Source organism: Loxodonta africana, chromosome 13 (assembly GCF_030014295.1).
Source record: "Loxodonta africana isolate mLoxAfr1 chromosome 13, mLoxAfr1.hap2, whole genome shotgun sequence".
Classification (NCBI taxonomy): domain Eukaryota; kingdom Metazoa; phylum Chordata; class Mammalia; order Proboscidea; family Elephantidae; genus Loxodonta; species Loxodonta africana.
Window position 1 is genome coordinate 48776690 of NC_087354.1, and position 15204 is coordinate 48791893.

Consider the following 15204-nt stretch of genomic DNA (forward strand, 5'->3'; position numbering starts at 1 on the left):
GGTGCTGGGCTGAGTCTCAACCACACATCTGGGGGACCTCCCGAGTCACTGCTCCTGGAGTCACTTTTTTGTGACAGGAAGCACAACCTTCCCAAGCCTCAGCCCCAGGGCAAAGGCTTGAAGGAGGGAGGAAGTAAAAGAAGGAGCGTATGTCTTATGCTTTATACCTTTTCCTATGATAATTTCAAAATAACTTCTTATAAAGAAATCATCAAATGTCCTGAGGCAACTCCCCCATCTTCTTCTAGGAAGCGCTCACTGTGTACCTGATTCTGTCCCACCAGCGTGGGACATCCTGGCTGCGAAGAAGAAACGCACAGGCTGCCCCCACGTCCCCACCTTTCATTTGCCCTTCAGCCCATTGCTGACTGACTTTGGTCCCCTCCTCTCCCTGCAGGGGTTTCCTCTGACATCTCATTGCAGCTGGGCAGAACCTGCCCGCTGCCACCACAATGCCAGCTGTCCTTAGAGCACGCCTTGCCCTTTCATATCGTTCCTTCCATCTGCAACGTCCTTCCCTCTATCTCTGTCTCACAATATCGCCCTTGTCCTCCAATGCCCAGCTCCCAGATGTCACAACCTCTCTGAGGTCTTCCCCACCACATCCGGAATGTTCCTCCTTGGCATGGCAGGTCCGCCCTCCTCTGTGCTTGCTCCCTTGGCACCTGCACTCCGCAATACAGTTGGACGTGGACACCCCCAGCCACCCCAGGCCGTGAATGCCAAGTGTTCACCCAGCTCTGCATCCCCAGCATCAGCACATGCTGAGGGAATAAACATAGGAGACAGCCAAGAAGGCTGGATTCGTGTTCTAGTGGAAGTGAACCCTCAGAGCATGTCATCTGTTCCTACTTCTTGTTTTATGGTTATTTGTAGTCCCAGCAAGGTCATAAGCACAGTGATGGCAGGATCTGTGATTCTTCTTCAAGTCCCCCGCTACCTGGACTGGCACACAGTGAAATGTCTGTGGAATGAACGTATGAGGAAGACACAGGCAGCCATGGCTCCCACCCAGGGGCCACACAGGACATACGGTCCTCAACCTGACTTTTGTCCCCAACTAGACATTAACAAATGCCATTCTCTGAGCCTTGTTTTTCTGAGTGAGAAAGGGAGGAGCTGGTTGAAATGACCCAACAGGGCAGGGTCATGCTGCAGGTGGGAACATGTGCTCTGGACCCCCCAAAGGCCTGAGTTCAAAGCCAGCTTCCCTATTTACCAGCTGTGTGACCTGGGATGAGCTAATTAACCAGTCCATCCTTCGATTTCATAATCTGTAACACGAAAAACCATACTACTATTACCTTCTACCACTACTACCTTGTAAGGTGGCTGCGGGGTCGGCGGGAGGCGGGGTACAAACGGTTAAAACAAGAGCTGAAAGGTTGGCAGTTCGAACCCACCCAGAAGCTCCTCGGACGCTTCCTGCTTCTGAAAGGTTGTAACCTTGAAAACCCAATGGAGCAGTTCTACTCTGCACACGTGGGGCCACCATGAGTCAGAATTGACTCAACAGTAACTAGCAACAATACATCTACGGCACCTCATAAGGTTATTACGAAGACTGAGTTAACATGCAGGAAGCACTCTGAATAATACAATACTCAGCAAATAGTAAGTAGGTGTTCAGTAAATGTTTGCCATCATCATCACTCTTCTCTCCTCTTCCAGCTATCCACTAGGAGTCTATGTGATTTTTCTGGGTAGGGATGAAGCCAATGGTTGTGAATGGGCTGGAGGTGGGGGTGCAGGGGCTTGTCAAGCAGAAAGGAAGTCGGGCCTGTCAGGGTCTGCATCTCACTGTGAGTCCTAACCCTGACTCGGTTACTGACTCGTTCCCCGAATCATCCCCCGATTCAGATCTTCCCAGCAGAAGTGTAACTAGATTAGGACAAAGTGGCCCCCACTCTCTGCTGGCCAGGCTCGGGAGCTGTTCCTTCCTTTGGGAGGAGTGACTTAAGAATTCCATCTCTTGGATGAGCAGCTCAAGGACAGAGCGGTGCTGCCAGAGAACTGCACCAGTGGGGACCCTGCCTTGAGTTCAAACTCAAGAACCCACCTCGTCATCCTTGTCCACACAGTCTAGAGAGAATTCACAGCACACCCTCCACTGGACAACTTTCAGTCTAAACCACTGTGTGGGGGTAGCTGCCACCTCCAAGTTGACCTCTGGGGTTCCAACGGCAAGTGCCTGCTCTAAGGTTTGATGACTAAAAGTACTGCCTTGGCCACTGTGGGGTAAAATGGCTCAGAAATTAAATCTAAACCAGTCAACCTCAAAAGCTCAAAGTCAAGTTTACAAGCCTGGCCTTTAATTTCTCAAGTGTTAACATAGCTTCTAACCTACAGAGTTTGTTTTTAATAACTCAAAGAGTCTCTTCCATCAGGAATGTGACCTTCCCGCTGCAGAGCCCAGCACTCAAAGTAACATTATTTTACAAAGATGCTAATACAGATCTCCCCAGTCACATCTCCTGCTGCCCACCTGTCAGTTTTAAAAGGGCTTCAAGCACCTGCCAATATTCATTCGTAAGGATGAATTTCTTTATCTAATGCTATCAGTCAGGGGCTGGAAGCAAATGGGCAACAAAAGCCAGTCCAATCCACTCTTACTCACCAAGCTCAAGGAGTAACTATGTCTCTTCATGAGCCACAAACTAAGTCCCAGCAATAAAGGCTCAAACAAAATCAAACTCACATTTTCTAAAAGTACCAGACCAGAACATAAAAAAAAACTCCCCTTAATAAAAACTAAACAGATTCTCCATTTGTTTTTAAGCCTTTGGTAAGCTCAGTGCCAAAGCCACGAATGAGCGAGACGAGACCTCTCCCACGCTGGAGGGCTGAGGGACTCTCCTGGATTATAAGACAGAATCTCAGAAAAATTGATCCAGGACTCTAACCACCAAGGGGTGGTTACGGAGATCACGGTCCAGCCTCTCTAATACCTTGGGACAATTCAAAATGATAAACCAGAAAACCAAACCCGGTGCCATCGAGTTCATTCTCATGTGTTAGAGAGCAGAACTGCTCCATAGGGTTTTCTTGGCTGTAATCTTTTTGGAAGGAGATCACTAGGCTTTTCTTCCACCGTGCCTCTTGGTGTGTTTGAACAGACAACTTCAGGTTAGTGGCCGAGCGCAAACCATCTGCACCGCCCAGGGACCTCAAAATGATAAAACAGGACATCTAAATATGGAGACGCATATACAAATAATGCAAAGGGAAAAAATGGATCTACACTATGATTACGATGGTATGGCGGACCTCTGACCCACAAACATCAGAAGGAACGTGATAAAATAGAAACAGTTATACTAGGGTGGTGGGATTATGGGGCATTTCCTTCTTTTGAAATTCCTTTTATGTTACTGTTTTAATAAAAAAGGACACAATTTTAAGACGCACTGCTCAGATAAAATCCAAGTAAGTGTACTTGGAACAAGTCTCTACAAGTTGGGGGGCTGGAGTCTACACAGCTGCTGTGGCTTTGCATCAAACCTCACATGTATGCTTCGCTGACCACAGACCCTCTCTCTCGGGCATAAGGTTTGGGGGATTTTCATTCACTCACGTCTAACCAGCACCCAGGGGAAATACAAACCCAGCATACGGTTACTTTTCCTGCCACCACTGTTCTCAGGTTTCCTCGTTCTGTGGGTGACCCCAGAAATGCTGTAACCAAAAGGCGCTGAGCTGCGCTGGTGGGGGAAGAGGTAAGAGCCTTACCTTCAGCAAACCCCCCACTCACCACTGGCCAGCAGCCAGGGCTACTGCTAGAGAGGGTTACAGTCACAGGGACAAGGAGATACTCACCCAAGTTATTGTGTGCTGGGGACATCGGATTTGGGGATAGGTTTGGAGAACCTGCAAGATGAGACACAGTTGTGAGACTTTGTAAAAGACTCTTTGCCTGGAGTGCCAAATTACTGAACACGTCCATCAAGATGGGGTGGCTTAACACAGGAAGAGTAAACCCTAGACGGAGACTCCGAGACCCAGAAGAAGGCCTAACCCATAATGTTGCCCTTAAGTTCCTTCTCTGGGCCCCAGTTTCTTCATCTGTGAAATGAATGATGAGTGGATGATCTCAGAGGTCTCTTCCAGGACCTGCTGTTTGATGATCCTAACCAAGACCCACAGCATGGGGATGCTTAGTTCTCAACTAAGATGGATGACACCTTCTTCCTCCAGCCTACGCAGGCCCGCCCTGTTCACTACACTCCCAGGAAAATAAAGGGAAATGGGGAGGCCCCTCTCTCAGCTGCTTAAAGGCCCAGGCAGCCCAAGGCCAGCCCTCCAGACAGGTGGGGCTTGAGGCTGTTCAGACCTCACCAGTCACGGCTCTCAGCTGGATGCTGCAGCAGCTCAGGCATCTGAAAATACCAATTTCCCACCCTTCCTTTGGGTTTCAGGAAAAGCACAAACCTGCCTGAGAAATCCTGCAACTCAGCAAAGAGACTGACATTCTATGTAAGACATCATTGGGCACGTGGGAAAAAGTCCAAATATACCTAATTCTTTGTACTCTCTCACCCTTTCTAAACTTTCCACCCCCCGAAAAACATCCCATGGCATCAGCCTTTAAAAAAAAATATATATATATATGTATATATATGTGTGTATATATGTATATATATAAATATATACACACACACACATATACACACGAGTGGCTGGCTTTCCAGAAAGCAACCATCCCCTTGTCCTTCATCTGTTCCAGGTACTCAAGTGGCTATGGAGAGATATTTATTAACACCCTGGCAGGGCTCAGCTTAGCTCCCTGGGTGGAGTAAACGGTTTGCGCTTCGCTACTAATGGAAAGGTTGGTTGTTAGAATCCACCCAGTTGGGGAAAAAAAGGTGTGGCTATCTACTTCCGTAAAGTTATAGCCATCGAAAACCCTATGGGGTGCAGTTCTACTCTGACACACATGGGGTCGCCATGAGTGGGAATCAGCTCCAAAGCCTCAGGTCTGGTTTGTCTGGGGAGACCCGGGTTGGTCACGCTCCTGATTCCACCAGCTCCAGTGCCTGATGCCTGCCAGCCCCTGCTGGCTGGGCCCTGTATCTGGCCTCAAGCATGACTGCCTTGAACTGTTCATGGTGCTCTGTTTCTTCTCCCCAACTCCAGTGTAACCTCCTTGAGGGCAAGGAATAAGTCATGAATTTCTTTTTCTTCCCCAAGAGACCTAACCCCTCAGGGCATGTTGGAATAATTGCTGGAGGGAACAGCTTTAGAATCAGTCACCACTAAGTTATGGGACTAGCATAGTCATTTAACTTTGAGCCTTGTAATTTTTTTTTTTCCTCAGATATGAAATGGGGATATCATCATCCTACATGTAATGATATGAAGCCCTGGTAGTGCACTGGTTAAGAGCTCAGTCTGCTAACCAAAAGGTCAGCTGTTTGAATCCACCAGCCACTCTATGGAAACCCTATGGGGCAGTTCTACTCGGTCTTACAGGGTCGCTATGAGTCGGAATTGACTCAATGGCAATGGCTGTGATGATATGTGAAAATTAAATAAGATTATGCACATAAAAATGCATAGCACTATGCCTGGTGCACAGTAAAAACTGAATAAAACCAATCCACTGCCGTCGAGATGATTGCAACTCATGGTGACCTCACATGACACAGCAGATACGCCCCATAGGGTTTTCTTGGCTGTAGTCTTTACAGGAGCTGATCGTGAAACCTTTCTTCCAAAGTGCTGCTGGGTGGGTTCAAATCTCCAACCTTTGGGTTAACAGTTGAGTGCAAACCATTTGTGCCACCTAGGGACCTACTGCTATGTAGTGGTGTTGTTGTTAGGTGCCGTCAAGTCAGTTGCAACTCATAGCACCACATAAGACAGAGAGGGGTTGCCCCATGGGGTTTTCCAGGCTATAATCTTTATGGGAGCAGATGGCCATGGCTTTCTCTAGTGAAGCCGCCAGGTGGGCTGTAACCACCAACCTTTTGGTTAGCAGCTGAGCACTTAACCGTCGCAATACCAGGGCTCCTTTGCTATGTAGTAGTCACTCAATAATGATGGTTTCCTACTTAGTAGCCCAAGTCACGAAGACTTTGGAAGGCTGTGGACCCTCTCACTGGTCTAGAAGGGTATATATGTGTCAGAGGAGACACACAGTGGACAAGGTGATTCTTCAGCCCTGACTGAGATACCGCCACACCTCGGCTGGCAGGGAACCAAGCCCTGGAGCAGTTGGACTGGTTTTCAAGTGGGCAACTTGGCATGGAGAACAGAAAATAAATAGGAGGAATCCCACCCCCTGCCACCCGCAGGGGTTGGCAAGGATCCATACAGCTCTGTCTCCACTTCAGATAAACCATTAATGTTCACAGCAGGACCCTGCAGATATACTTATGGGAGGAAAGAGGAAGGGAGAGGGGACAGAGAAAATGGGGCAGAAAGGAGGAAGAGCAGCGAGAAAAAACGAGAGCTGAGAGAGTGGAAACATGGCTGCCCGTCCAGTAGACAGACCTTCTGTTTTGGTCTGTTTTCTTTTATAACGATAATCACTCTGCAAACATGAAGAGCAGCAAGGCGGGACGAGAGAAAGAAGAGTGAAAAGAAATACGGCATCTGGAAAGACGCTGCTTAGCTGGCCTGCTTCCCATGCCAGCATTTAATAGCTGCAAGCTTGCAGCGGTCGCCTGGCATCGAACACAGGAAGGTGTTCAATGCATTCCAGATGGGCTCACACTGCCGGCCACTCATCCAGGGGGAGAGTGCTAAACCCAAGAGTGCCACGATGCCCAAGACAGATTTCAACTGACCATGATTACAATGTATATGGGAGTCTCTTTCATTCTTCTTTCAGGAACTACACAATCTCTTTCAGGCTATGTGTAAGAGCATGTGGCTCTGTGTGTGCAAGGCATGTCCAACATCATCGGAATGGAACATCTGCTTGGCTCCCTCCTCCTCACCCAACCACACACGACGCAGAGCACATCCCATGTGGCAGCTGGGGTGCAATTCAAGAAGCTGCTGGTTTGGCGCCAATTTGGTCCCGTAACAAATGACATGGGAACATCTGGAGGTGTGGCTGGAGAGAAATGGGCCGGATCCCTCATGGCAGGAGCACATGGGTCACATTTGGCCACCACACAAAAACAGTTGGCTTCAGGGGTCCTCCCTCACCATCAGCAAAGACCTTGCCTACATCCAGGCTCTCCTCTCACCTGAAGTATTTCAGCACACTTCTTACCAGTTATGGAGCCCATGGTCCCCCCGTCAGCCCACCTTCCTCCCTACTGCCAGCCAACAGCTCGCTAAGGCACAGATCCTGCTAAGAGCCTGCAGTGGTTCCCCATCAGCCACAGGCTAAATGCCAACTCGTCTGCCTGGCTCCCCAGCCCTGTGTGATGGGCCCTCCCATCTCTCTCCCTTTGTAGAAGTTGCTCCAGCCCAAGTTCTCCTGCCCATGCCCTCATGACTCTACCTGGCATACCCTCTGCCTGCCCAAATGGCTTGACCACCACCTACACATCTCCAAGACTCGGCTCAAGAAAAACCTACACTACAAAGCACTGCTCCGACTCCAGTGCTTCCTCCCTAGACTGGATGAAGTAGCCTGCTCTGAGCCCCTGATGCCATGTGACATCTTCCATCAGGGCAGATGAGACTGTACGGTAACTGCTGGTGGTCTTGTCAGTCTCCTCCATAAACTGAACAACACAGCCTCCTCTTCTACCCCCAGCACCTGGCATAGTATCTGGCATAGTGGTTGCTCTGTAACTACTGGACAGAGGAATAGAATGAAGAAAAGGGAGGGAGGGAAGAAGGGAAAGGAGGAAGAGAGGATAGAAGGACGATGGATGGGTAAAAGGGCAAGCCACTCAGTCAGTGAAGATTACACTGTGTGACCCTCACCTGCATCCATGCTGTGGTTCATCTGGTGGTCACTGGTTTCTCCATCTTCACTCAGGTAACCAGGGGGTGGGGTTTCTGGGAATCAGAAAGAAGCTGGTTCATTAAATGGACTCCATGGCTTGGGGTCTGAGACAACATCTTGCACATTCACGCAGCTATCCCAATGGCGGGTGCTGGAAGAATGAGGTCCTGCCTTCTGCTCGCCTCATTCCTTCAATCTCTCAGCTCCCCACCTGATTGTAACCACCTCTGTTTGCACCCTCCCCACCTCCCCGAGTCAGAAATACTTGTTCCTAGAGCCTCTGCCAGGCTAATCTCTCCCCATCCTTCAAGGTCAGGTCTACTAAGTTCCAACTTCCCTGGGAACACCTCTGGACTGACTTACCTCAGCTCCAGAGGCTTATCTACGGAAAATAGCACCTATGGCAAGCACGGAAATTGTACCCCTGCAGAGCTGTAGCACGTGCCCAGGGGCAATCTCGAAGTTGCACCACCACCCCCACACCCCATTTCAAGATGAACAGATGTTGATCCTGGTGACAAACACCTTACTCCTGTCCTGCCCAGCTGCCTGAGTCAGGCACCTTTCACATTTGTTTTGCCATGCCTCATCTGGCACTTCCTTGGACTTGCATCCAGGGGCAAGTGCCCCCCTCTGCCTCTCCTCTCTCCCACATACACGCCTCTGTACCCTGTCCAAATATCTGACACCTATTTTTCACATAACTGTACCATAACATTACTCAAAAATACAAGTCAAGCTCGTTAATCTCTGACTTAAGCCGTTATGGCACCACATGAAAATTACAACTGCACCTTCCTTGCTTTCACTGGTGAAAACTAGTCTATGATGGGCTCAAAGTTATTTTTTCCAGTTTCTTCTCTTCCTATACTCAGCAGAGCAAGATCACACAGTCTGCCTTGACCCATGGAGACTCTCAAATATGAGAGAATTAGTTTTAACTTGCTGACTGATCTCTCACAGCTGGCTGGCCATGGAAACTGCGATGGTTAACCAAGACTGCTCGGTGGTGTCGCCCTTCAAGTAGCGCCCAGGGCACATGCCAACCTGCTGTGCCATAGACATGCTTCTGCAGTGAGTCTGCCCTCACTGATCTCTGTCCTCGGAGAAGCTCCCACCTCAAACCTGCCCCTTGATCCCGCTATCTCCTCCTCTGCAGATCTGCTGCTGTCTTATTTGCTGACTTTTTAGGGGATGCGTCTTAGCTTCCCCATTAGGCTGCACCTTCAATGACAGGCAGAGACTGTGAGATCTATGTCTCTGAGCCCCCTCCACCCACAACCTGATTCTAAGTCTTGCTGAGTGAGTGCAGGAGTGGATGACTTACCCTCCAGAGAACGGCACTACCTGTGGAAGGATCTGAAAAGTCCGGTGAGAGGGAAGTGTGGCCATGAGCCCAGCCCGCTTCTCCCTGAAGCTTTGACCCAGCTCACAGGCCACTTGCTTTAAGCCCAACCTCAGCACAGTAAACTAACGCAGGGTTAAAGTCCTGGCCAAGTTAGAGCACGCTAAAAGGAATGCAGCGTCGTGATTATGCCCCAGCCCAAGCGCTGTCAAGCAGAGTTCCCCAAGACTGGGGAGAATGGGGAGAGTCACACACTATTTGCATGTAAATGACGGGCTTCCGAAAACTTTTAGACACTTACCTTTGCAGAGTAAAGACTCTTGAATTCAGCCTCAGCCCCCACCCAGATTGTAACCTGTCACCAGGGCCTGAAGTAAGACCGCCCTAGCCAGCGAAAAGACCCGCCCCAGGCTTACTTACAGGGCTCGCCCGGCACCCTGCCCGGCCCCCAGCTCACCCTGGCCTCTCAGGCTCGCCGCCACCCCTGCAGGCCCGAGACTGTCGGGGATCCTGCCTGAACATCAGCACCAGACCCCGAGAGAAACAGCGTCCCTATTTCCGCTTCCAAAATAAATGATTGTGCTGAGGCCGGGCGGAAGGGTCACGCCACTCCTCCGTGCCAAGAAAAGCATCATTAGCCAGCGAGGAGCTGAGGCCACGGGTCCTCTCCCAACAGGGATGTGGTTCTGAGTCAGGGCCCCGGGGCCTGGCTGTGCGCAGACATGGGGTGAGCCGGTGGGGTGCAGGGGAGCCGGCAGGGGGGCACTGTCGGGCTGTGGCGCCACCCCTCACCTCTCAGGTGGGCAGAGCCGCGCTGCGCATGTGCATACCTGGAATATTGCTCTGGGGCTCGATGCCCGCAGGGAAGTTAGTGTTTTCGGGGATGGAATGGCTGTAGTCATCCAGCGGGGGGAACTCGGCCGGGATCTCTGTGTGGCGCGGCACTAACACAGGAGGTAGAACTGCCCAGGAGAAAAAGCAGAGGCGGTCAGCGCTGATGCCCAGCTGGCACCAATGGCCCTGCACCCCAAAAATGCACCACAGCCCCCCTTCTGCTAGGAGGAGGGCAAAGGGTGCCGGCGGGGGGCAGGGGGCACAATAATCCCTTGGCCGACAGGAGGTGTACCTGGGGTCTCTACTCTCTGATAGTGGTAGGGATTCACGCAGACCTCGTCCTTCTTCATGTTGAAGGCGAACTCACACAGCTCCATGGCTCGCAGCTCGTGGTGGCTGTGCAGGTCCGGCCATCGCCACAGGCGGCAGTAGATGACATGGGGGAGCCCCTTCCGATGGGACACCTGCAGCCGGCCATCCAAGGACCTGCGAGGATAGAGGGGCAAAAAGAGACAGCAGAGTGAGTCTGGCTTGCCTTCTCTGAGGCCCTGCCTGTGAGTTTGCTGGCAGAGGCTCAGAAAGCATTCCCCTCCCCTCATTTCTCTCAGACATGGAGGTCTAGGACACCAGAGAATCACTGTTAGTGCTGGAAGGGATCCCAGAAGAAAACAGAGGCCCACCAAGGAAGCAAGAGGGCCTCCTGCGGCTGGGCTGACAGACTGGGCCTTGAACCCCCCAGACCCCAGGGCGAGGGAGTTCTCCAAACCACCCCTGCTCCTCCAAAGAGCAGCACACCCTGTGAAAGGGACGGCACTTAATCTTGCTTGGAAAAGGTCCCCGAGCCACTCATCTGATCCCAGCCCAGGCAGAAGTGTGAAGGGAGATAGGACCAGCTGAGGGGACCAAGCAAGAAAAATTAGAGAGTTTTTTAGCCACGGAAGTAAAGACCACAGGGATGCTATGAAGGGCGACAAAATACACATTAAGCACACCAAACTGAAAACCAAACCCGCTACACCATCGAGTTGATTCCAACTCTTAGTGACTCTACAGGACAGAGCAGAACTGCCCTATAGGGCTTCCAAGGAGCAGCTGTGGATTTGAACTGCCAACCTTTTGGTTAGCAGCCACAGCTCTTAACCACTATACCACCAGGGCTCCCTTAAGCACACAGCCATCTCTAATTGCTCTTAATCAATGTTCATCCAGTTCCTCCCCCAAGATAGCTCACACATTAGAAACAAATAAAAAACCCTCTTTTTTAGTTGTTATTTGTGGTGAAGCAGGGAGGGAAAGGGGGAAGTTTCAAGGGAATTAAAAAGTCTGCACTATAGGCCTGTCAGGAAACCCTGGCGGCGTAGCAGTCAAGAGCTATGGCTGCTAACGGAAAGATTCGTAGTTCAAGTCCCCCAGGTGCTCTTTAGAAACTGTATGGGCCAGTTTTATTCTGTCCGATAGGGTCGCTATGAGTCGGAATTGATTTGAGGACAACGGGTTACGGTTTTACGGTTATAGACCTTTCAAGGGTTCCTTTCAGTTTGAGGGCTGTCTGCAGGTTGACCAAGGTGTAACCGTTCACACTTATCTTCCTAGAGCTGAAGTCTAAAGGCAATGGCCTGCAGTGGGCAGGAACAGAGGTTGCAACTCCACACCAAGGTTTGTTCCGCAACTGGCCCCGTGGCAAATGTCCAGTGCCCCGTTCTGGTGCAAAAAATGTTCTCTGTGGTAATTTGGCCTCCAAGCAGCTGTGACTGGTGCCCCACCTCTCAGGCCAGGCCACTTGGGCTGTCAGATGGCCCCCAGCCACCTCCACCTCCTCACACACACACACACAAAGATGGCAGCTTTAAAGCAAGACAATGAATGATTCTGTTCTCACTGTAAAAACTGTTACAACATCAAAATCCAATCCTCGAAGCACAGCCTGGAATGAGAGGTGACCAGATGCCACTCAGTGGCTGGGAGGTCTGGAGAAGGCTGCTTCTCCCTCCCAGGCTTGAGGGCTAAAACCCACCAAGGATCTAGAGAGAGGGAAGGGGCTGAAGAGGGAAAAAGGCCTGTTTATTGAGAGTTGGTAAGGCACCAGTTACTGTGTGACGCATTTTCCCATTTAATACGATAATACAATTATCCTCATTTATGAGGAAATTAAGGCTCAGTAACTTGTACGAGGTCTCAGAGCCATAAAGCTGTAGAAGAGAAGGGATGGCCAAGGGTTACAAAGCTGGCCTATCAAGTTATTTCCTGGCAGCTATGTGAAAACATACCACAAGTCTTGGCCTATTTCTTTTCCTGTCTAGGTACCCCACAGGATCACCTCCAAGACTGATGCTTCAGGTAAAATGTGTGACCCACAGAGAAAAACTAGAAATGTGGTTTTATATTATCTATTACACATACACAGTATTTTATATATAGTCAATTCACATCTGTGGTAGTTATACCACATTTCTAGTTTTTCTCTGTGGGTCTGTGGTAGTTATGGAAACCCTGGTGGCGTAGTGGTTAAGTGCTACGGCTGCTAACCAAAGGGTTGACAGTTCAAATCCACCAGGCACTCCTTGGAAACTCTATGGGGCAGTTCTACTCTGTCCTATAGGGTTGCTATGAGTCGGAATCGACTTTTGACGGCACTGGGTTTTTGGGTTTGTGGTAGTTATGGCGTATAAAGTTGCCAAAAAGAGTGAATTAGTGACTACTAATCTAGCCTTGTTCAACCTCAGCTGGGCACATGAAAGTTGCCTGGTAACTCAAGTTTCTTGCCACCCTGTGCATGCACACAGATCTATGGAAGACCGTGAAAGCATCACAAGTACTGATTTGGGGGTTACAAATAAATTTTATCAAGTACACAAACTGTAAATATGGAATCCATGAATGAGGATTGCCTTTTTTGTAGAGCCAAAAGGCAAGTTCTTATCTGAACAATACATACTTATTGTCTATAACACCAAGCCATGTGGTGGATTCTATTTTCCAAAGACGGTCACGACACTATCTCCCATCCCACCTGCTCTTCTTCTCAACACTCCTCTCGAGTGGTAGGTCTACGTCATCTTTCCTTGAACCCGCGTGGATCTCTGTGGACCCTGAGCAACAGAGTATGGTAAAAGTGATACTGTGTGATTTGCAAGGCTAGATCATAAAACTATCACGCACTTCCACTCGTTCGCTTTGAAATGCTCCCTCTTGGAACCCAGCCACCATGCCATAAGGAAGCCCAACCACCCACATGGACAGGCCACATACAGGTGCTCTGGCTGAGAGGCCCAGCTGAGATCCTAGCTGACAGTCAGCATTAATCACCAGACATGGAGAGAAAGGGCAAGTCTTCAGATGATTTCAGTCCCCAACTATTGAGTCCTCCTGAGTCTTTGAGTATTCCTAGCCAAGGCTCCAGGCATCATGGAGCAAAGACCAGCCATCCATGCTACGCTCTATCCAAATTCCTGATCCATGGAATTCATAAGCTACTAAATATTTTTATTTACAAAGTTTTGGAGTGGTATGTGGCATAGTTACCGGAACAGTGCAATAGAGAATCCTGTGTGGGTCTTCTCCCTTATATAACAGGTATGTTCCTAGACGGTATGGATCCTGCCTTTCTCGTCTTTCTATTTCCATGACCATGAACTAACTGAGTAAGGATGCCGGCCCTCAAGGAGCATATAATCCAATTAGGTAAACAGGATATTCAAAGTGAAGCAACAGTTACCAGGAATAACAATAACTGCTCTAGTTTATACAGCACTTCAGATTCTCACAGCTCTTTCATGGTAGTTTTCTCTTTTGACTCTTACAGTCATGCTGAGAGATAGACAAAAGTTATCAGGCCATTTTACAGATGAGGAAACTGAGGCTCGGGGGTTCAGTGACTTGGCCAAGACCACAAAGTTCTAAGTGGCAAGCCTAAGGGGAGACCCAGGTCTAATTTCCTTCCTACTAGAGACTCCTAGTCTGATTTCCTTCCTACCTACTACCTCATTTCTGTAATACAAGGGCCATGAAAGTAGTACAGACTCATGCTATTCCTTCTCAAAGTGTGGTCCCTGGACCAGCAGCATGGGCAACACATGGAAGCTTATTAAAAATATAGGATCTCAGACCCCACCCAACCTACTCACTCAGAATCTTCATATTTATAAGATGGTTAGCACAACAATCAAGTTTGAGCAGCTCCATAGGCCATGACAGCTGAGATGCTCAGGAGTGGCAGAAAGCATTGCCAGCTAAGAGTAAGGTAGGGAGGCTTCTGAAGGACATGAAATTTAAGATGATGTCCAGTTTTAGAAAGGTGCAGAAATTCTATTCATCTGTAAATCCATGGGTATGTTAATTTATTTAGCATATATTTTATGAGCACCTATTATGTGCAGCATTAAGGATATAGTGGTGAGGGAAACAGACCTGGTCCCTGCTCACATAGACCTTACAGTCTAGAATGACATTCATTAAATAATCAAAGAATTACTGACAATGAAAGGGTCCCAAAGAAAAAGTACAGGAAACTTAGGATTATATGACCATGGGGACCTCACTTTGCTAACGAGTTGGACGAGGCATCTCCGAGGAAGTGATGATTGAGTTTGAGAGGGGTGTGGGAGAAGGGCATTTCAAGTAGAGGAAACTGTGTGTGCAAAGGCCCTGTGGAGGGCAGGGAGCATGGTAAGGTAGGAGGAACTGAATGGAGACCAGAGTGATTGAAGCAGAGAGAGAGACTGGATATAAGATGACGACTAAGGGCACCCATCTGTCTGAAGAAACAGAATTCACGGGTAGTCCGTGAGGTGCAAGTTGGATGCTACCAGATGCATCAACCAGAGAGAGAGAAACAGAGAAATCTGATCAAACGCTCTAAGATACTGGCCTGGCAGAAAGGAAGGACAGACAAAGGTCAGAGCTGGGCTTGGTCACAGGGACCTACTGGGAGCTGCTGACTAAGGGCATCTCAAAGGATGTAATTACCTCCTTCCCGTGGGGCCCCAGACCAAGGAACCCCTAAAGCTAAAAAAACACTAATTACTAGGCAGAACAAGAGAGGGCTAAGGACAGCCTGGGACTTGTTCTTGAAGTGTAAAAGGAAGACTGCCGGTCTAGAGTCATAAGACCTCGGGTT

General features: G+C 49.3%; 1 protein-coding gene across 1 annotated transcript in view; it reads right to left on the reverse strand.

The window, feature by feature from the left end:
* Positions 1 to 15204, reverse strand: part of SMAD3 (SMAD family member 3) — a 134087-nt gene that overhangs the window by 15801 nt on the left and 103082 nt on the right. Inside the window, exons 2-5 of the mRNA XM_064267373.1 lie at positions 10381 to 10574; positions 10085 to 10216; positions 7888 to 7962; positions 3817 to 3867 (exon numbers count right to left, since the gene is read on the reverse strand). Of these exons, the coding sequence (XP_064123443.1) occupies positions 3817 to 3867; positions 7888 to 7962; positions 10085 to 10216; positions 10381 to 10574 (452 nt within the window). The remainder of the gene's footprint in view (positions 1 to 3816; positions 3868 to 7887; positions 7963 to 10084; positions 10217 to 10380; positions 10575 to 15204) is intronic.